General features: G+C 44.8%; 1 protein-coding gene across 5 annotated transcripts in view; it reads left to right on the plus strand.

Annotated features, from left to right (window-relative positions):
* CACNA2D3 (calcium voltage-gated channel auxiliary subunit alpha2delta 3) overlaps positions 1-22982 on the plus strand; it is an 891383-nt gene that overhangs the window by 780041 nt on the left and 88360 nt on the right. For all 5 annotated transcript variants that reach the window (XM_035723841.1, XM_027586868.1, XM_027586871.1 and 2 more), the window contains 3 exons: positions 490-534; positions 8691-8753; positions 11840-11910. In XM_035723841.1, coding sequence (XP_035579734.1) covers positions 490-534; positions 8691-8753; positions 11840-11910 — 179 coding nt within the window. The remainder of the gene's footprint in view (positions 1-489; positions 535-8690; positions 8754-11839; positions 11911-22982) is intronic.

The raw sequence follows: 22982 nt of genomic DNA on the forward strand, positions 1-22982 counted from the left end.
ACATAAAATGAAAAAGAGCCAGTTACCACCCCCCCAAAATTGTCTTTTATACTACTATTTGGAGTTGGTATGGATCCTGGTAGGCAGACAAGACACATCTTGGAGCATCCCCTTTGGATGAAATTTGTATAAAGATACCATCCCCCGGGCGCCTGGGTGGCTCAGTTGGTTAAGCGACTGCCTTCGGCTCAGGTCATGATCCTGGAGTCCTGGGATCGAGTCCCACATCGGGCTCCCTGCTCGGCGGGGAGTCTGCTTCTCCCTCTGACCCTCTTCCCTCTTGTGCTCTCTATCTCTCATTCTCTCTCTCTAATAAATAAATAAAATCTTAAAAAAAAAAAAAAAAGATACCATCCCCTTTGGATGGTATTTGCATAAAAAGCGAGAACTTCTTATAGCTTGTCCTTGAATAATAATTAAGTGGCAGCCATAGCAGACACTGGAATGTCCATGTAACACAGTTGCCCTTGCTTTCTCCCCACCCCACAGTGTGCCTCTCTGGATGGCAAATGCTCCATCAGCTGTGATGACGAGGTAAGACAGTCCCCGGCTGTGTTTCTGCTCTGGTCAAGGGGAGGTGACATAGGGGTCCTTCTTACAGAGGGAGAGCTGCTATAAATGGAGCCAGGTCTGACAGATTGCTCTGGACCAAGCTCCCAAACCCCAAGGGCATTTTCCTCCTTCCTTCCTTCTTTCCTTCCTTCCTTCCTTCCTTCCTTCCTTCCTTCCTTCCTTCCCTCCTTCCTCCCTCCCCTCCCCTTCCCTCCCCTCCCCTTTCCGTCCCCTTCCCTTTCCATCCCCTTCCCTTCCCTTCCCTTCCCTTCACCAGCTAGTTTATGAGAGCTGGAAAAATGTGCTTTCAAAGTCCCATGAAGGGGTGCCTGGGTGGCTCAGTTGGTTAGGTGTCTGACTCTTGATTTTGGCTCAGGTCATGATCTCAGGGTCCTGGGAGTAAGCCCTGCATCATCATGCACAGGGCATGATGAGCCCTGTGCTCATCAGGGAGCCTGCTTGAGGTTCTCTCTCTCCCTCTGCCCTCCCCCTCCACTTACCTGCTCCCCCTCCACCCACGCTCTCTCTCTCTCTCTCAAAAAAATTAAAAATAAATAAATAAATAAATAAATAAATAAATAAAAATAAATGTCCCATGGACAGCACTATTGGAATTTTGGCATTTTATAAGAAATAATACAAATCACTGCCTTTTGAAGCTCACATTACAGTTCTCAAAGCTTTTGTCCATGTGTTCTCTCTTGTCATCCTGGTAACAACCCAATGGACTGTGTAGGAATGATCATCCCGTTTGGCAGAGGGGGAAATGGAAGATGAGAGAAATTAAGTGACATGCTTAATTTCATGTAATAAATGAGCTGAAATCTATGGAGTGAAAACTCAGAATTTTTCATTCTAGTGTAATGTTCTCTCCCACAACTCTTTCCCTCCCTTTCTTTTTATCTCTCTCCCTCTCTGTCACTCTTTTGAGAAAAGGAATTTGAATCCCACACATGAGAAATAGAAGAAAAAAACGTAATACTGTCATAAGTCTACCCATCAGATTTTTGTTTTTACGGTATTCAGTCTCGTATGCCCTCTGCCCTGAGATTTAGAGCAAGCAGGTGTGTAGTGACCTTTCGAGTGGCTCAGGTAGCCTTTCTTTCTCTACATTAGCTAAAACATTAGTCAATACATAAACCAGAACTTATATATAATCATATTTGTATTCCTTCTGGTTACCACAGGGATTCAAGAAATCCTAACCAAATTTAATTTCAACATAGAAATCATAAATTAGAGAGGCATCTGGGTGGCTCAGTTGGTTAAGTGTCCGACTCTTGATTTTGGCTCAGATCAGGAGTCCTGGGATTGAGCCCCACATCAGGCTCCACACTCAGCGGGGAGTCTGGTTGAGATTCTCTCTCTCCTTCTCCCTCTGCTCCCCCACTTGTGTGTGTGCACACACTCTCTCTCTAAAATAAATAAATAAATCTTTAAAAAAAGAAAGCATAAATGAGAGATATATATTTCAAAAAAGTAGGCAAAAACAAGGAGAGAAATATAAAAGGGAGTCCAAGATGAAGTTAAAATACAAAATGCTCGGTCCCCAAAGATCATAATTGTTGTATGAATCACTATCTAAAGAGTAAAAGCCAATTAGCTTTTTAACAGAAGCCCAATTTTCTCTGACCATCAGATCAAAACTAATTTTTCCTTAGGAAAGAGCATCCTGTGATATTTTATGATCAATAACCTTTCATTAAGTTCGAGAAGGCCATTCATAAGACAGTCAAGCAGCCTCAAATCTCTCCTCCCCCTTTGAGATATTTATTATCATATTGGAGCGCTCAGCTCAAGACAACACAGCTCAATGACAGTATTGATTAATCAGTGTCACGGGGCCCTGTGTTAAGCCCTTCACTTATACAATAGGTACAATTACTAATTCCAATGTACAACAAGAGAACTAAGGGTAGTTCGTTGGTTAGTGGGTGACTGTATGGATGGTTGGTTGGTTGGTGGGATGGGTAATGTTTTGGATAGCTGATTGGTTGATTGGTTACTAGGTGGTTGGATGGATAGACAGATGAAAAATGAATAGCTGGTTAAACAAGTTGATGAATAATGAGTAATTTTCCTATATCATACTGCCCTCTGTGCATCCTCACATATAAAAGTAAGTGGGAATGGGTACCACTTAGAGTTAGAAACATCCAGAATATATTTGTTGTTCAATGGCTGATTTCACAGGTGATATAGCACAGTAGTTAGCAGGCCATGGAGTTAGAATAACTAGCTTCAAACTGTGACTCTGACAGCCTTGTGACCTTGGGCAAGTTTCTGAACCTCTCCGTGGGGTTAGGACTATCCACCTCATGGGGTAATGGTGAGGAATGAATGAGATAATATATTTAAAAAAATGCATGGCACAGCTCCTGGCAAATGGTAAGCACTCAATAAAGTGCACTCAAAAACCAAAAATGTCTGCAGACTCTTTCTTCCCTGAGAGTTAGTGGTTCCCCTGAGTCTAAAACTCAGACAGCAATGGCATATGCACTCTAGGCATATTTGCAGTCTCTGCCGGGCATAGTGAGCACAAGATGCATGCCTTCCCCACAACTAATGATCTTCTTCAGCAGTCATTGGGATAAGCCCCCATACAAATGGTCATGGAAAGGTTCACATGCTTGGAAAATTAAGCATTGAGTTTGCTCTGATTTCTGAACTTGATCTGATGCTCAAATGTCCTCATTTTGCACTGTGAAACTATCATCCATTTCCCATTTTGACTCTAAGCTTGGCTTCAGGCAACCAGTTGACGTAGTTTAAAATGGAAATGCCAGTCCTATCTTCCCACCAAAGCCCCTTCCCACCCTTTCAGCAGAATCTTTCCATGTGTCATTCTCCTTTCGTGACTTTTAATTAAGCCTTTGAGACCATGTCCCTCCTTCCCCCTCAGCTGCCCTCAAGTGATCAGGGCCCCATTAAAAACAGCTGTGGGGGCTCATTAAGTTCACATGCTCTGGCTTCTCATCTGCACTGAAGACCTGGCCCAACTCCCTCAGACTTATCAGACATGCTTTGTGTTGGACCCATTCCAGCCCCTCTGTCTCCCCCCATCAGTGGACTCCCTGGGCCCTGGCTGGAGTGCCCTAGGCTGCTGGGTGGAGTCAGTATGGCCAGATGTCTTCCCATCTTGAAGAGTATACATCTTGGGTTGGCCCAGGCAGTGCCTGAGCCATGTGACTTGGAGGGGGCCTGGCAGTGGGCCTGACTGAAGACTTTGAAGGAGCTTCGTTCCATCCAAGGAGAATGTCGACTTCAGAGACTCACTCGTTCCCTCAAAGCATGTTTACTGAACCCTTACGTGCCTGCTAGCCAGCTGACCCCTGGGGATTCAATTGGAAGTAGAGTCAGAAATGGCTCCTTTCCTACTGGAACTGGTTAGCTGGGGAGATAAGCATAGGTGATTATCAACTGTGATAAGTGCTGTGAATTAAACAATTAAACAAACATGAGGCGGTTGGAGAAGTCTTCCCTGAGGAGGTAACTTGTAAGTCAACTGAAGAGGGAGAAGGAGAAGATGATATTGAAGACAGTGCCTGAAGCATGAGAAGAACTTCGAGGGCAGAGAACACCATGTATAAGGCACGGAGGCGGCCAAGGTTACTGCCATCTATGGACACATGGTTGGCCTTCAGATGGAAGTGGAGAAGGGAAGTCATGCCCCCCTCTCATCTCAGTCTGACCTGGGGTACTATTGTCTCTCCCTCTCGTTTCCTTCTCTCACTCACCTTTCCAACAGCCACCATCTCCTGACGAGAGCACCAGAATTTTGCAAGGAGAGTGGAAGATGAGAAAGTTCTCTTCTGGGGCATTTGGAGGCACTGTTGAGGGCAGTGAGTGGATCTAAAACTTCATATTCAAATGCAGCTGCCACCCTTGCTTGTTCCAAAGGACTTGAGCTTAATAATCATAACTAGACTTCGTAAGTCCTTACACGCATTTCCTCTGGAATCCAAAGAACCTCTTTGAAGGAGGACAGACTGGGGAAGGGCTAAATCCAAGCAACCTGGTGCCTCCATCTCTGGAACCACTTAGCCCAGCCAGGAGGGGGTTTGAGCATCAGTGCACTAGCTACTGAGGGCAAGGACACAGAGGATCCTACCAAGTACTTCTTTCCAAAATAACAGCTTTGCAACAAATTTTTTTAAAACAGTATCTTGATAGGCTAGTTGACCAATGATGAATAGGTACATCATGGGGTGTGAAGTTAGGGTCAGTCTGTTCCACAGTTGAATATCAGGGCTGAAAGTGTGAAACCTGGAGAAAAGTAGGAAGGAGTGGCTCTTCTGTGTGCATACAATGCAGAGACCCAGGCCCCAGCCTCAGATGGAAGAACCAGCCCTCCCTGCTCTGTCTCTAGCTTTCCCTCACTCCTCACAAATGAAAACAACAGGCAGTATGATACTGAGTTTCTAAGTGAGTTGTTTTAAATCATTGCTCAGCCTGCACCAATCAAAACAAACAGAAGGCATCCCCCAAAAGGTAAGGCAAAACAGAAAGCAACAAAGTTCAGCCAACCTTGCCTGCAGAACCTCTTGCTATGAACTGTGGAACAACTTCCCTTTCTGAGAAACTCTGAATCTGTAGCATCAGGATACTTATAAAGAGGGCACATAGTAGGTGGTCAATGACCATTTTTTTGCTGAGTAGATGTAAGCAGAGGTTCTTTGAAGTCTGTCCTCAGCACTCTGCACTCATCATCCCATTTAATCTTCCCAACAACCCTATGAAAGTGTTGTTGCTACCTCCATCTTTCAGTTAAGAAAACTGGGTCAGGTTAAAAGACTTCGCTCGAGGTCACACTGATAGCGATTGTCAGAGTCTCCAATTCTGAAGCAGGTATGTCAGCCTCAGGGCTAAAACCACCTTCCAGGTAACACAAGCTTGGTGCTGTGTTACCTTCCTTACTGGCTTTTATTACTACCATGCCCAATTGGGACTGCCCAGTTCGCATGGCCTGGCTATGGGTTCTAACCTCGGGTTATCTACCTGATCTGCCTTTGGGACAGGAATCAGACTTCTCTGAGTAATCTTGACTTATCCAGTAGTTGAAGAAAGATTTTTTTTTTTTTTTTAAATCAAGTGCTCTCTGCCTCTTTTTTTCTCTGTCTTTGCACTTTTTTTTTTTTTCAAACAACCTCATCCCTATGTGTTTTATCAAAGGTAGCTGTGGACTAGGCACTTGCAATACCTATCAAAATTGAGAGTTCCTCAAAGCCCCTCTGCCTGTCTGTTTACCCTTGGGGACAGGGTGGGAAGTGGGCACCTTCCAAGATGCTTGGCTTAATTTGGGGGGGAGGGGGAGTAGCATAGGAAGGGATCTGAGAAAATATCTCCTCGCTTTTCTTTTATTGGGGATGGGTGGAGTAGAGTATGGAGAAGACAACTGAACATTATTTATTGTAAAGAGACACAGAGAAAACAGTTGATCCGACTGGACTCTGGCAATTCTGTCCATAACTGGACTGTTCCATAACCCAGTGCTGTGCTGTTCCCAACGCCATGGGCTTACTCAACTCCACTCTCCCCACCAGTAATCATTTAATCCAAACACTTGTTGGCAGGGAGGTCCATTCAGGAAATCATCGTGGTCACTAAATTTACCTAACAAAACTGTATTGCCTGTAATGAAAACCAAATGACATCCTTCAGATTCAGTGACCCAGGTGTCCATCAGTGACACAGCATCCTTGATTTTCACCTTGGTTTTCACAGTGATTTGTAAATCATGACATTGGCAGTTATCTGCTTTTTGCTTAATAGGGTAACCAAATCTTTTTATAATCAGTGTAAACTTGAAATTCAAAGCTACCCATATATAAGCATGGTACAGTGGTATGGCATCTTCTCTGCCACCAAGTTCCTGTCATGGAATCCTAATTTAAGGGGGAGTCAGGGGAGGGAGAAGTGAATTTAAAAAAATGTTAAATGGAAACATAGCCCAAAAAGTAAATGCCAGTTGGTACCCGGTATAGAAGAAACAAATGGTATATTCCTTAGTCCTTACCCAGGAGACTGTGCCCACTATTGTTAGAGCAAAATCTGAGGCATTTTTGGAGAAAGTGGAAGCCTAGGGATATAATCCTCCAGGAGCCTTGGTTGGCCCTTCTGTTCCTGTTCCTATCATTTCTGGTAGGATGTAGACTAATCTGATCCACAGAAGTGGATCGTTAGTGTATGTTTAGACTATAGCCTAGCAGAGCTCCAGGAGATTGCTCTGGGAGATCCTGATGTGCCCGTGTCTTCCCCTGTGATTGGAGCCGATCTCCAACATCACTCTCATGGACTTCATGGAATCTTCCCTCTTTCTCAAGATTTTCAGTTGACTTTTTAATCTATTTGCCTTGTACCTGCTTTGTATTATTCAGTATTTACAACATTAGACAGAGAGATAGTGACCAAATATATAGATCTAATAGCAAGAGTACTAATTGGCTAGGCATGTTTGAGTAGGGACTAATTTTGTAATTAGGGATGGAGGTGGTATGATGATTTTGATTCTCTAAACAACTGGGAGGATTTAGTTGATATCCAAATATGGAGGTCACTTCTGTCCTTGTGTATTTATTGATTGACTGGAAGTTAAACTCCCTTTGCTTCAGTGTCTATATCTGCAAAAGAAGGATCATGACATTCAAATAAGCAAAGATATGGATTTGTCTAACATGACCCAGTGTAGGCTGGGTTAAAACTCATAAGTATACTAGTGTAATCTAAAACATTGCTGTCCTGTCTGAGAGAACTTTCTACAGTGATGGAAATGTCCATAATCACCAGCCAAGGGAGAGCAGAGCACTTGAAATGTAACTAGTGCACCCAAAGAACTAGATTTTTAATTTTATTGAGTTTTAATTCACATAAAATTGAATTTAAATCTGCAGGTAGCTGGTGGCTGCCATATTGGACAGCACAGCTCTGTGGGATCAAGTTTGTAATACTGGCTCCTAAAAATGGGGAAAGTTTGTCAAGACTCCCAACCAGCAGGGCCCAAGTAGTGTCCATACAGCTAAGAGCTCCTTCAAATAGCAAGAGTGGAACCAAGTTGCCCAAGTCATTCACTCCGGCTCCTCTGGATAACCGAGAAAAACCCTATTACTACCAAAGCAACCAACTCTTTTATAAAAGGTGGCAGCAGGGCTTTTCATTTTTGGCTGATTCTTCACCATGACCTAGTAATAAAGGATGAATCTTTCGGACCAACTCATTGCTGGACTTCTGTGCCTGACTAAATCCAGCTCTACAGATAGGTAGCAAACAGCCCTGCGGTGGCCCGGAGCTATGGGGAATTTAGCTCAGGGTAAAGATATGTTACAAATTAAATGTTGCAGTCGGTATGTAAAGCTGCAATAAATAGAAACTGAGTTACATCAAGGATGGAATTAAACCTTAAGTTTAAACTCCACAGCACTGTAATTAAAACTTAGCCTGTAGCAAATCATTCACTTGAGATTAAAGTAGTGTGGGGAAGCAGAGGTTTGGGTTTACCTTGCTTTCTACAATTTATAAGTCTGAGCTACCAAAAGCTAACAGCCCTGCCCCCAAATCCAGCTCCCAATTAAAAACACAGTTTGAAAACCTTTAGGGGACCTGAGGGGCCCCTTTAACAGAAGTCTGCCCCTTCCCCCCTGCCTAAGTCTATGAACAAATTAAAAAATATTACCTGGTCCCCTGATGGTCTTCTGAGTTGACACAGTGTTTTCATTAATACATCATTAGGGTAATGACATTGTGCTGGCATTTTGCTTTCAAAACAGCCTGCACTTCAACGACTAGGAATACAGGCTTAGGGCCTGTGAACACTTTGTTCCTGGGAAATAGTCTTCACGTCATAGAAAGGGAAAAAAAAAAAACAAACAAGGAAGACCAACTGTAATTAATGTTTTAATGTGTGTTCTCTTTATCCTAATCTGGAATGTTCAAGGCTTGCTTAGTGTTTGATTTTTGTTTGTTAGTTTGACAAAGTAAACACTGGGGTTAGCTTAACCATGGCCTTAACTCCTAGAGCCAGCAAGCATTTCCAATTCCCCGCAAAACAACCTCAAACAGGTTCTCTCAGGTTAGAAGTACGTCATTTTGTGTAAAAGCAGTCTGAGAATCCGAAGTTGAAACTGTGTATTTTTTATTTCTAGACTGTGAACTGTTACCTCATAGACAATAATGGGTTTATTCTGGTGTCTGAAGACTACACACAGGTGAGTGAGAAATTTCTACCAGCTCAGAGTAAGGAGCTCCCGATGCGCTCGAGTGAGGGGGCATGAAGGATGGTGTTAAAACTTTGAGACAATGATCTATATTTAAGAGGTAATAGCAGGAGATTATAAAACCTTATTTCTATCCCTCTAAAAATGTCACAGCCTACTTCTCAGCAGGCCCCAAAGAGTTTTTACCTCCCATGGGGGGGGGGCGAGGTGGGGGCAGCGCCCACGGTCTGCTTTCTCACTCATAAAATATTCAGTTTATAGGAACTCTTTGCCTCAAGGGTAGAGGTGCCTTAAAGAGTTTGGGCAATTTTAAGGAAGTTTCCTTCTTTTGATATTTAGATATTTTCCCATATATGAATATATATATGGGAAATACATATATATGTATATATACACTCAGACATAGACACACACACACATATATATTCCAGCATAATTATTCTTTATGACTTCTTTCTGGTTTTTGCTTTTTCAAAATCAGTTATCTGAGTTCCGTGATTAACTTGGGCTCTCAACACTGAGGGACAAGGATCCAGAAATAGGCAAAGAATGTTCTTCATTTGACAGAGCTGTGTGTAGGGGTGGGGCAGGAGGGAACGAGATGGGAAGAAACCAAGCCATGGGGCCAAGCACAGAAATCTTCACTGTGTCTGGAAATCAAAATAAGAGTTCAAACCAATAGCATTGTCCTAGAGAAAACAGGTTTCTCCTTTAAAACTTTGTGTATAGAAAACCTTGTCTGCAGTTAGAAGTTAAATTAGCATATTCAAAGAAGGTAAAATACAGGCGTGTTTAGTAGTGTGACATGATAAAGTAAACTAGAGAAGGAGGCGCGTGGTCTCTGGTACTTGTTCTCTTCCTACCCCTGGTTTGGGGAGGGGTGGGGTGTGGCAGGCCTATCACGTGACCTGCCTGAGCCTCTTGGGGGGCTCTGTAAAAGGATGATAGTTGAGGACCATTTTATAATGAAGCCCCATTTAAATCATTTGAAATTCTTTAGCAGTCAACCCTACTGATGCCAAATAAATAAGTTAATTGTCCTTAAGTCCCGAAGGAGTCTGAGCTTAATGCCTTATTAATTGATTAGCACTGGCTCCAGGTCACATGTGGAATTCTGCTTCAGTTTTCCTTCTTATTCATGAAAAGCTTGGGGGATTCTTAAATGCACCTGTGATGGGTGAAAAACATACAGGGTCAGGAATCAAACTTGCCCTCACCCTGTCTCCTCAGACGCTTACCATCACTGGACATGAGACGGTTGGTAAAGATTAGATAGGAGTGAGCCCAAGAAGCAAGGCCAGTCTCTGAGAGAGCAGGAGAGCCCCGAGGTCCATGGTAATGTGTCTGTTTGGCTGGGAGAAGAAACCCTCAGACATTCAAGAGTCAATGGAGTGGGAACCCAAATTAACCACCTGAGAGGAGGAAACCTGTCCTCCTGCCATGATGGTGGTGAGGGCTGAGATAGGACCCAGGTCCCATGCCGGGGAGGAAGGGCATGGTGGATACCTTCCCGTGGTCAGTCCTCGACTAGCCAACAGTGTAAAGCGCTCGGACCCAGACCGGCGTGCATGCGGGCTCTGCTCTCGGCTGGATCTCTCCCCGGCGCAGACCCGCAGCATGGCCCAGGGAGCACGCCGGCCGGCTCTGCCCCAACTTGTTTGATGTTGTCTGGTTTCCTGCACTCCAATTAGGTTAATTCTTCTTCATCTAACAACCAGTTCCATTGACCCTGACATATTTACACACACAAAATACAAATGTCCTAGCTCCTAGCAGCAGCACACACCCACAGGGTTTGCAAAAGATTCCAGTTGCCCCCGGAATATAACAGGCAATGCTCCGCATTCAGTCAGTGAAATGTCCTGTCCTTCTTCCTCCTCCTCTCTGTCTTGACTTTCTGGCAAAGTCTTTATATGCCTTTCTGCCTGAAAATTCCCAGGAGCGTGGTTGAGGTCACTCAGTGGTAATCTGAATCGAGATTTAGCTAATACAAAGCCTATGGAATTTATTAATTCAGGCTCTTAGAGTAATGCCCTTGAGCCACCCACACGTAAGCTGTAACTCCTTAGAGCACCCATAGCAGACATGGGGGCTCTCTCCTGGTCTATACCCGCTCAGTCCGGGGTGTTGGCAGAGGAAGGCCATTGCCCCAAGCTCTGTTCTGCTGCAGGGCATACACCCTCCCCCATGAGACCCTGAGGCTAGTGGTTCCAAGAGACTGGAGTGATCAAGGAGGATGTTAATCCTTCATCCCACCATTCAGAGTCTGCAAATCTCATCCCACCATTCAGAGTCTGTAAATCTCAGCCAGCACCAAGACCTAGTCTGAAGCCAGAACATCAGCCAGGTGGTGGGAAAGGGCTGCTCATCCCCAAATGCCCTGCAGACAGTTCCACAGTAAGGGTGAGCCATTAGAAGTCTGCCTGGCCGTGCTGCCTCTTCCAGGGACTGGACTCCGGACTGCCTTATTTGTCAACATAGTAATTGCCCAGGGACAAAATTGTGAGTGATCCTCAGAAAATGATTGTGAGAAAGGACCTATTCTCAACAGCAAGAAATTTATAGGGCCGATGAAGAGGACTGCTGTATTTCCCTAAACAGGTCATCCAGGAATTATAAACAATCCTTTTTATTACTGCTTAGGAAGCCCTTTCTCAGCCCGTTCCTGTCTATGAAGCAGTGTTTTAATCACAGGGGACTGAGTGCAGATTAATGCTTACAACATCTGAGCGTGCGTGCATGTGTGTGCACGTGTGTATGTGTGACCTGTGCACGTCTGTGCGCTCCCGTGCATGGGGTGTTTCAATTCCAGCGCTCAGCGTGTGTTATGCAATGCCAACCCCCTCTGCCCCTGCCATGTACCGTGGAACATTCCCATCTGCTTACTAGTGTGCTCTGTAATCCCATAACTTCTCCTGACTATTAAGACATTTTCCACTTTTTATGTAACTTGAAAATATGCCTTCTGCTTCTGTCAGCTCCAGAACATAGACTGTGTCCATTTCTGATTCTTCTCTGGTGTTTGAGCGCATTGTTTATCTATACTTCCTCCTGGGTTCTTCTTTTCTTCCCTGCAGACTGGAGACTTTTTTGGTGAGGTCGAGGGAGCTGTGATGAACAAACTGTTAACAATGGGCTCCTTTAAAAGGTAAGGATTTTATGGTCCCCCACACCCCCTGAAAGAGTTTGCCTAAATAAAATAAAACAAACCAAGGTCAAATAAAGCAAGCCCAGACTTGACCCCGTGGCTGGTTTGTACTTGTGTTCATGCTCCAGAAGATCTTACTGAAATTCGATGCCTCTTGCGTGAGTGTTAAGAGTCACAGAAACTCAGCTCACAATGAGTTTCCTGTTCACCCAGCAAAGGGTTTATTGGAGGCCAATATTGAAGTCAGAGCCTGCACTCGTACGCGATTATAGCAGTCTTGAACAAGTGACTGCAAAGATGTAGGAAACGTTTTCCCCTGGTTAAAAAGGAGGAGTGTATGTCTCACATTTTGGCAACCTGGGGAAGCTTGCTAGAAATCTGGAAATCAGGGATGAAAAGTGACATTTAGAGACCTGCCAAAATAATTTTAGAAAATCAAGTGAAAGCTCTCAAAACCTGCTCCCAGATGGAGGGGAGTTTAAATCTGGTGCTAGAAGAAAACCCAGATGGTGCCAAATTCCACTGGAGGCCGGTACTACTCACCTGGGCCATGACAGCCGTCACTGACCCTAAGGGAAGCTTATGTCTGACCGCTTCTGCATAGCCCCACGTCTCTCCTGGGCAGGCCAGCCGTGCTCTTGGGGACACCAAATCCTATGGGGAAAGCTGTCTCCCCACGAGATCAGGAGGTCAATAATGTCCCCCAGGAGTCAACATGTCTCCCTTCCCTTGGCCTCCCAGGAAATGGCAGCCTTTGAAGCGGTGCTTCCGTGGGCATATTTGATGCTGTTAAGTACATAATAGTAGGCACTACAGGGATGGACCTGGGCTCGCCTGAGAGAACCACTGCTGCTGTGGTGGGAACGCCAGGCCCCTAGTTATTACTCCCTGCCGCTGAATGGCCAGGAAGTGTTAGCTCAGGAAATCGGACTTTTAAGCCAGTCAACAAGACCCACTGAGCGCTGTGCTGAAAGCAGGGAATTCAAAAATGATGACCCAATTTTTGAGATTCCATAGTTTGTTTGTGCCAGAAGGAGGGGAAAAAAAAGAAATGATATAAAAAAAACTTGGCCTCACTCCAGCACTTCTGCAATCTCTGACACACTTGCCTGCCCACAACCCTCCTGCAGCAGTGTGTTCAATTCCCTTTCTAAAATTCAAGTGCCGTTTTTTCCTTGTTTTGCCAGGAGTCATTGGACATGTGCTTGAAAAGTCAGCTCGGAGCTGGGCTTGGGTTGCCATGGAGTTTTCCACGACTTCTCCAAGCTTCCCAGGGCAGCTTCTGGATTGTCTGCTGTCCGGGGCTTCCCTGGCTTTTCCTATCTTTATGTGGATGTGAGCCTTTGTATTGTGTTCGCTTGTTTTCGACTCGGTGGGGGGTGGGGGGGGGTGAGACAAAAGATGAGAAGAATCACACACATGTTTCTCATTCGAAAGCATATTTTTCAACTTCTTGAACAAAATCTTACTTTTTTTCTTTTCTTTTCCCTCTTGGATAGTCCTTTCAAACAGCTTGGTGGGAGAAGGAAGAAAGTTGTAGTGGGATTTTAAAAATTCCCAGTCTTCTTGATGTGAGTGAAGTGTGGCTGGCATGAATCTAGAACTTTCTTTTACTCTGAGAGTAGCTAACATATTTGAGAAAAGGGAAGGACTGGGGACTTTACTCAAGTGTAATAGCATCTGTTGTCATCAGGGGGAATTGGCTGACAACGCTCATGGGCCTCTTCCAAAGGGCCCTCACCAGGGCCATGAGAGCAATGAGAGTTTACATTTTAGAGTCAGATGGATAGAGTCAGAGTCAAATCCAGACTCTGACATTTACTAGCTGCGTGCCTTAGAATGAGTCAAGTGACCACTCCAAGTTTTGGTTTCCTTACGTGGAAAATGAAGGCGATAATTATAATTGCTTCCATGGGCTGCCGTCAGAGTTAATGAGATAATAATGAGCAGAAAGATCATACTCAGTGCCTGGCATATATTAAGGGCTCAATAATTGCTAGCTGGTGCTGCGATGTGTATTGTGGATCTTTGCTCAGGCTTGGCTTTGCTGTCTGCTTGGCACCAGGTAGTGCTCCTTCTGCATTCCTGAACCTCACAGCAGGCTTCCCACGACTGACGTCTGGCCAGGGGGCCTCTGGTGTTGGGGACTGTGGTGCATCCTCAGTGCACTAAGGGTGACAGTCCTTTCATTCAGAGAAGACCTGTATTTCAGAAGCTCTGAAAGGATGTAGCCGAAAGTACCTGGCGGTGCTCTGGGACAGAAGTCCCCCCCAAGAACACAGGATGCCTGGAAGCTGAGTGGCTTTGGGGACGTGGTTGCGCTGAAGTAACGCTCAGGACCGGTTCCCTGCACTGACCTCTCGTCTCTCCTCCCAGTGTCTTGGACAATGTCGGGATGGCACAGGGTTTCTGGATTGATCTGCTTATATCCATTCTTTAAAAATGAGTTTCAGAGACAAGAATCCTACAAACCATCTTCTCCAGAAAGAGTTCCCAGAGAACACTATCTCCCTTTGTCTCCCTTTCTCCCTCTCCCGTGGTCCAGATTTGCTACCTCTCTATCTAAAGCAAGATGATGCTTGTTTACACGGCAGTGGACTCTTGCCTTGATTGTCTGGTCACTTGCCTGGTGACCTGATGGTCGTTTTACTTAGCAAGGGAGGGAGGGAAAGAATATCCACTTCCGGGCCTAGGTGCCATGAGGAAGAGAGGGAAGCCATAAACTTATGCAAACTACCAACGTGAGGGAGCTTTGAGAAAGTTCTGCAGCAGTGTGTGCAAACAACCTAAGAGACAAAATAGTCTCTCCTGGTCACTTTAGCTCAGTCTTTGACTTGACTCTGTTTACCCCACCTACACGTGACATTAGCATCCAGGGGCCAAATAACATACCAATAGCTTCAACGGTGTGAAGGCAACGATCACAATGGCAACCTTCCCTGAGCACCTACCCCGCACCAGACCCGGGCCGCACCTGACACATCCTACCCCTTGCAGTACTTTTCAACAACTCAGTGGGACAGGTATAAACAGGACCAGCTGCAAAATTTGCAGGCCCCAGTGCAAACTGAAAATCTGGGGTCTTTTGTTTAAAACGTTTTAAGAATTTCAAGGCAGTGACAGCAGAGCATTCCACCAAGCCTGGGGCCCTTCTAAGTACAAGGTTCTGTGTAGTTACACAGGCTGCATGCCCATGACCCTGGCCCTGGGTGTAAATATACCCATTTGATAGATGGCAATAATGAGGCTCGGAAAGGTTAAGAACCTGCCCTAAGTCTCTGTGTAAGAGCACTGCATTCAAACATCCTGTACTCTGAGCACAGAGAGAATGTCTAGCTTCTGCCCTTAACCTGGTTCTGTGTACAGAAGCGCTGTGTTGTGCATGGAGCTTCTTCCAGTTCTGTTTGAGAAGAGAAAGGTAGCTGAGGAAGATGTTGGCTCAGCAGTGTCTTATCTGGGCAAGCAGAACTTTCAGGATGGGAGGCCAGCTGCACGATTGCATCGCCCAGATTTCTTTCAGCTGAAGTTGATATCCCTTTAAACCAAGCTGCGTTCCCAGGCTTCCTGTAATTTCGCATGAGATACTGTGTGCCCGGTCAGCTTTTTGTGTTTCAAACAGAGAACTCCAAGTAATTCTTCATTCTTATCACGAGAGTAAGTGGACTCCCTGGGTAGTGACTCATTTAGGGTTTTTCAATTTAGCTATTTTTCTTTTTCACTCGTATTCACATCCAGTAAGAGCCTTGCTTTCTTATTTCTCAAAATCCACACTCCATGGGTTCTTTCTGCTGTCATTGGCAGTGACATCACCCCTCTTATGATTACTAAGAGAACATCTAGTTTCAAAATATTTTTCTTAGAGTTCCTGTAAGAATAATTTCTTAGAATTCATGTATCTCCCCCTGCCCTTGTCCCCAGTGATTCAAATTCAATGTCAAATATCCAGGAAAAGTGAAAATCTATGTATATATGTTTTATATATAAAGTGAAAAACGTGTGTGTGTGTGTGTGTGTGTGTGTGTGTGTGTGTGTGTGTGTGTGTGTGTGTAGCCAGCCATAGGAGAGTATCCACGGTTCCCGAGAGGGCCTCCTTGATGCACTGGGCTTAAGCTAAGAGGACTCAGGTTGAGCACCAGAATTGTACTGTGTGGCCTTGCCCAGACTCCCCGTCTCGCCCAGACTCCCCGTCTCGCCCAGCCTCATTTTCTTCCTCACCCAAATATGGACCTCGAGATTTTGTGAGAATTAGCTAAAACAAAAGTATATGAAATTGCTCTGCAAATTACAAAGCTATTGCAGGCAGGAGGTGAGATTAGCTCTTGGAGAAGGGTTCCAAATATCTATCTTTTTTTTTCTTTTCATTTGCTTCTTCTTTTAATTTTAATCACGAAGCCCCCCCCCCCCCCAAAGGGTAGTTACTTTGCAACAGTTACCTCTAGGGCACAACCTTGGGGGTGGGCCCATGGGCCTGGACTCAACCAACATCCCTGGAGAGCTTTTAAAACATGCCTGTGCTGGGCGCCTGGGCGGCTCAGATGGTTAAGCATCTGCCTTCGGCTTAGGTCATGATCTCAGGGTCCTGGGATCGAGTCCTGCATCGGGCTCCCTGCTCCTTGGGAGCCTGCTTCTCCCTCTCTCACTCTGTCTCTCATGAATAAATAAATAAAATCTTAAAAAAAAAAACAAAAAAACACATGCCTGTGCTCAGGCTGCACCCCGAGACATTCATGTGCAATCCGGCTGGGGATGGAGCCCAGACATTTATGCTTGTTGAAAGCATCCACATGCGTCTCATGCACAGTCAGTGTCAAGAAACACTAAGTCAAGAGCACCAGGGTATCGGTCTAGATGCTGTCCACTTTGGAGTTGCCTGACATCGGGCAACTTTAACTCACTAAATTTCAGTTTTCTCAGCAGCAAAACAGAACTGAAAGAATTTTTCACATACCTGCTGGTGGGGGTTAAATGGAATAATGCATTCTTTTACCAAACATCCTGGTGGGTTCTGCCAAAAGGTCTTCCTTTGTTCTTTGTGTATCTGATTAAGCTTGAGGAAGCAAAGACCAATTGGCCACACCTGGCCTTTGGCTTGCAGAAAAACAGACTGCTTGCTAATAATCTGTTTTTGCTTTGGGAGCGACTGATAGTTCCTCTCTGTCTGGGCTGTGTGTTTTTGCTTTATTTGGTTTTGTTTGTTTTATGTGCTTGGTGCCACATGCCTGAGTTCTCACCCCTTCACGACCGTATTTTCCCTATGGGGCCTGCTGAATGTCTTCTGCACCTCTCCCCACACATTCATTAACATAGTTGACTTGTATAGAATTCCCTGTGGTGGCTCCTTCTGCCCTTGAAATTGCCTTTCTAGAAAGGTGACACATCAGGCAGAATTCAGGGCTTGGGCCGTTCCTTCTTCTGTCTCTACATGATGCAACTATACAGGCTCGATATAGGCGCCATGCCTGGTGACTAGAGCTCTCCCTGTCCTTGGCCATCACATTGCATTTCAGCCAATGCCCTGGCCTTGGAGTCTCGAGAGTGTTAAAGGAGATGTCTGTTATGTTTGGAAGGCTGCGCTCTCATGCTGACCGCCCCCCTGGTGTCTAATACTCAACTCTCATGTAACGAATGTAATGGCTTCTCGGCTTCCCGTTGACCCCACCGTTTCCGCAGAAGTATGCTTTGTCAGAGGTGGCACTGAAAGGAACAAGAAGACAGATTGGCTTGAACAAGTGGGTTTCTGAGCCAAACTTTCTGGAATGCAGAGACATGAAGATTCCAGTGCACCGCTCTTTAAAATCCTAAAGCTGCTGCTTGAGCATCCCCAATGACAACACTAAGAATGGCTGCCCTCCTCCTTTTCAGCGTCATAGTGGCATGCCTCATTTATCAAATACTAAGTAGAAGCTCACCATCATTCCAAGTAGTTTACGTGTATTACCTTCATGAATCCCCATAACAACTCTGTGACATAACTACCACCATTATATCCATTTGACAAAGGAGGACCTGGACATGGAGGCTCTGAGCATCTGAGTGTCTTGTCCAAGTTCACCCACAGTAGTGAGTGGGGGAGATGGAATTTGCACTGATGTCTCTCAGATCCTAGATTGCAGACCATATTTATCCAACCCCCACTCATCTTCTCCCCTAGTTGGAGTAGACTGAAGTATTTCTAACAGAGATATTTGTTCACATTTATGCTTATTTGGCTTCAGAAGATGGTCAAAGAAAGTTTCTCAATCAAACTTTGAGTTCAGTATATCAGTTAGTAGTTAGTTTTACTAGAAATAATAAGAAATTCCAGAATAACAAGGGGCTAAAGAACATAGGAGTCTTTTTCTCTTTTATGTGAAGGAAGTCTGAAAATACAAATTTGTTGTCATCATGGATGCATAACCACATCTTTTTTTCTCTACCTTCTTCTGTTGGTGTTTAAATTCAAGGTTACTTCATGGTCCAAGATAACTGCTTAGTTCTAGCCATCAGTGAATCTGCAGTCTAGGCTGGCAGAAGGAGGATTCAGAGAGGTCCAAAAGTCCAAGTAAAATTTCTTGATTGAAATTTATTTTAATAAGTAATTTTATTCATTTATTAAAATAAAATATGGTTTATTTATTCAAGTATTTAGTCCCATACAATACTTCTGCTTCATCACATGGCCTCACCTAGCTACAAATGAACCTGGGAAATGTGCATATAAAAAGTCAGCAGGGTTCAGATTGGCAGAAGAGGAAAATGGACTTTGGGAGACTATGAGATTCCAGAGATGAGGCTGTGTTCACAACTCCTAGTTCCCCCCACACCCTACCTGCCCATTGCAGTGCTGAACACAAATGGTCACAGCCACCAACTAACCCATCTGTCCATGATGCTGGACCCCAAGCAGCACAAGCAGGAACACTCAATAACATCTGTGGGGGTGACCGATAGCAATAATGGCACCAACAACACCAACATCCCTAGGTACTGACACGCCGAGCCTCAGTTACATGCCCTGCACCGTGCTGAGCCCAGCACAGGCATCGTCGTGGTGCAGGGCTGTGAAATGTAGACATGAATTTGGCAGAGCCCAAGGAAGCTGCCCCAGCATCCAGGTTTCTTGCCTCAAATGGGTTTTGCATGAACTCATTCCCCAAGGAGAATTCTGCTGTTTCCTTCTATTTCTTACTCAAAGAGGCAAAAGAGATTTAATCTTTTCTATGTGGCATTAATCAAGGTTCCATTTTCCCCTTCAGTTCAGCTAATTTTCATGAAAGGGGAAAGTGAACGGACAAACAGGCTACCAGCTAGGTGCTCTTACCCCCATGCATGCATATCATCCTTTGCCTCGGGATGGAAGCAGCCGGTCCACTTAGAACTGCAATAAGCTTGGAGCTGTGCTTTCACCTTCTGAGCCTGTTTCTTTTCCTATAACATGTAACCATGCCCTGGACACAAGAGCTAATGCCTGCATGCTGGCACCAAGCAACTGATTCTTTCTTATTGTTACTACTTTTATTACCTGGGTGAGATGCTGACATGACCACTCTCTGAAACTTTGCTTTGTTTTATATTATCAGCACCTGCTGATGAAAAGCATTTGGTGCTTCATGTATAGGACAAGGGAAGCTTTTTCCCATGGCTCGCGCCTCAGGGTTCTGCAGTGGACCCCGGTGACCCCAGGACCCTGTGTGCAGCCACGTGGCGCTTCTTCTCTGCTAATGCTGGGTGCTCATTCACTAGGTTTGTGCCAGGGATTCCCAGGCAGGGGCTCAAAGGCGGCAGGGCCAGGGTCATGTAAATAGAGCACCTCTGCTGTGTTCCATGTGCTGGGCTGACCTTGAAGAGTGGAGCAGTCTCTGTAAGAGGTTGCTCTGGGATGACATGGGCCACCAGTGTGAAAAAGAGAGAAGGGACAGCACCTTTTGGATTTTCTGTTAACACTCAGATCAACAGATTGAGCTTTTCCACCCTCTTTTTTTTTTGGTTTTTGTTTTTGTTTTTTTTTTTGGTTTTCTGAGATGTAAGAACGAGTAAGCCTTCCCATGTGACAATGGCCTTGTTAAGAATTTTCTGTGTTCCTGAGCGGCGGAGCAAGATGGCGGAGGAGTAGGAGACCTGGATTTCATCTGGTCTCAGGAATTCAGCTGAATAGGGATCAAACCATTCTGAACACCTATGAACTCAACAGGAGATCGAAGATAAGAATAGTAACAACACTCTGAACAGAAAAGCGACCACTTACTGGAAGGTAGGACGTGCGGAGAAGTGAATCCGAGGCGCTATTCGGGAGGATAGACGGCGGGGGGAGGGGGCCTCGGTCGGCTGCTTCTGGCAAGTGCTAGAGCCGTGGAGCACAAAATCGGAACGTTTAGAAGTCGGCTCCGCGGAGGGACGTCGCTCCAGTGGCTAAGCGGGGGGTGGAACCCTCACGGGACAGTGTGGTCTCAGGACCCTTGGGGTCACAGAAAGACCGGGGGAGCCTGAGTGCGGCAGAGCTCCCAGGTATCGGAGCGGGGAAGCCGGCTGCAGAGACAGAGCCGAGGCGCAGGCTCTCAGCTCGGGGTGGCCATAAACTGTGATCCGCGGCCCAGTCGGGCCACTGCTTCTCCAGCAGGGACCCAACAAGCGGCAGATCCGGGGAGACTCCCCTTCCTCCCCCAGGAGGAGCGGCGCGGGAGCGCACCGCAGGGATCTGCTGGGTTTGGAGACGCCACACGGGGTCAGGTGCCAGAGATAGAAACGCTCGGTCATAGGCCGGGTGAGCACGGAGTGCGGCCGGAGACCAGGGAGATGGGAGTGACTGCTTTTCTTTGGGGGCGCACTGAGGAGTGGGGCCCCGAGTTCTCAGCTCCTCCTGGGCGGAGATTGGGAGGCCGCCATTTTCACTCTCGTCCTCCAACGCTCTATGGAAAGCTTGCAGGGAACAAAAGCTCCCGAGAGCAAACCCCAGCAAATGACTTAGCCCGGACCCGGCAAGGGCGGGGCAATTCAGCCTCCGGCAAAGACATTTGGGAACCACGGCAACAGGCCCCTCCCCCAGAAGATCAGCATGAACAGCCAGCAAGCCAAGACCAAGTTTACCGATCAAGGAGAATGGGAGAACTCCAGCGCTAGGGGAATACTGCACATAGAATTCATGGCTTTTTTTTTACTATGATTCATTAGTTTTTCAAAGTTAATTTTTTTAACTGTGTTTTTTTATTTTTATTTTTCCCTTTTTCAACCAACATCTTCTCAATCCCTTTTTTAAAAAAAACATTTTTTATTTTTCATTTTTAGAATCATATTTTATCCCTTCATAGTAGTTACCCTTATTTTTGGCATATATATATAAGTTGTTCTCTCTTTAAAATTTTAAGATACAGTTTCTTCTAACAGATCAAAATATACCCTAAATCACTACTGTATGGCTTTGTTCTAGTCTCCTGCCTGATCACATTCTCTCCTTTTTTTTTTTTAAATATTCTTTTTCTTTTTTCAAAAAACTTCTTATCTTATCAATTCCTTTTATAAAATCTTTTATAATTTTTATCTTTACAGTCATTTTCCATCCCTCCATTGTATCAACCCTTATTTTGTACATATATGTCTTTCTTCCCTTAAAATTTTAGGAGGCACTTTTTTCTAACAGACCAAAACACGCCCAAAATCTAGTGTGTGGCACTGATCTATGCACTAGCCTGATCATATTTGATCATATTCTGGTTTTTTTTATTGTTCTGTATTTGTTTTTATCTTTTTCTTTTTGTGTTTTTTTTTTTCTCTTTCTTTTTTCTTTCTTTCCCTTTCTTTTCTCCTGGTTTCAGATCTTTTCTGATTTGTATAGAGTATATTTGCTGGGGACATTGTTAACCTGTTAGCATTTTGTTCTCTCATTCATCTATTCTCCTCTGGACAAATGACAAGACGAAAAAAATCACCTCAGCAAAAAGAACAAGAGGTACTACCGTCAGCCAGGGACCTACTCAATACAGACATTAGTATGATGTCGGACCTAGAGTTCAGAATCATGACTTTAAAGATACTAGCTGGGCTTGAAAGAAGCGTGGAAGTTATAGAGAAACCCTTTCTGAAGAAATAAAAGAACTAAAATCTAACCAAGTTGAAATCAAAAAGGCTATTGATGAGGTACAATCAAAAATGGGGGCACTAACTGCTAGGATAAATTAAGCAGAAGAGAGAATCAGCGATATAGAAGACCAAATGATGGAAAATAAAGAGGCTGAGAAAAAGAGAGAGAAACAACTACAGGATCACAAGGGCAGAATTCGAGAGATAAGTGATATGATAAGACGAAACAACATTAGAATAATTGGGATCCCAGAAGAAGAAGAAAGAGAGAGAGGGGCAGAAGGTGTATTGGAGCATTAATAGCAGAGAACTTCGCTAATGTGAGGAAGGAAACAGGCATCAAACTCCAGGAGGCACAGAGAACCCCTCTCAAAATCAATAAAAAGAGGTCAACACCCCGACATCTAATAGTAAAACTTACGAGTCTCAGAGACAAAGAGAAAATCCTGAAAGCAGCTCGAGAGAAGAGATATGTAACCTACAATGGTAGAAATATTAGATTGGCAACAGACCTATACACAGAGACATGGCAGGCCAGAAAAGACTGGCAAGATATCTTCAGAGCACTAAACGAGAAAAATATGCAGCCAAGAATACTATATCCAGCTAGGCTCTCAATGAAAATAGAAGGAGAGATCAAAAGCTTCTAGGACAAACAAAAACTAACGGAATTTGGAAACACAAAGCCAGCCCTCCAAGAAATATTGAAAGGGGTCCTCTAAGCAAAGAGAGAGCCTAAAAGCAGCATAGATCAGAAAGGAACACAGAAAATATACAGTAACAGTCACCTACAGGCAATGCAATGGCACTAAATTCATACCTTTCAATAGTTACCCTGAATGTAAATGGGCTAAATGCCCCAATCAAAAGACACAGGCTATCACATTGGATTAAAAAACAAGACCCATCAATATGCTGTCTGCAAGAGACTCATTTTAGACCCAAAGACACCCCCAGATTGAAAGTGAGGGGGTGGAAAACCATTTACCATGCTATTGGACACCCAAAGAAAGCTGGGG

This window comes from Zalophus californianus, chromosome 1 (genome assembly GCF_009762305.2).
Source record: "Zalophus californianus isolate mZalCal1 chromosome 1, mZalCal1.pri.v2, whole genome shotgun sequence".
Classification (NCBI taxonomy): domain Eukaryota; kingdom Metazoa; phylum Chordata; class Mammalia; order Carnivora; family Otariidae; genus Zalophus; species Zalophus californianus.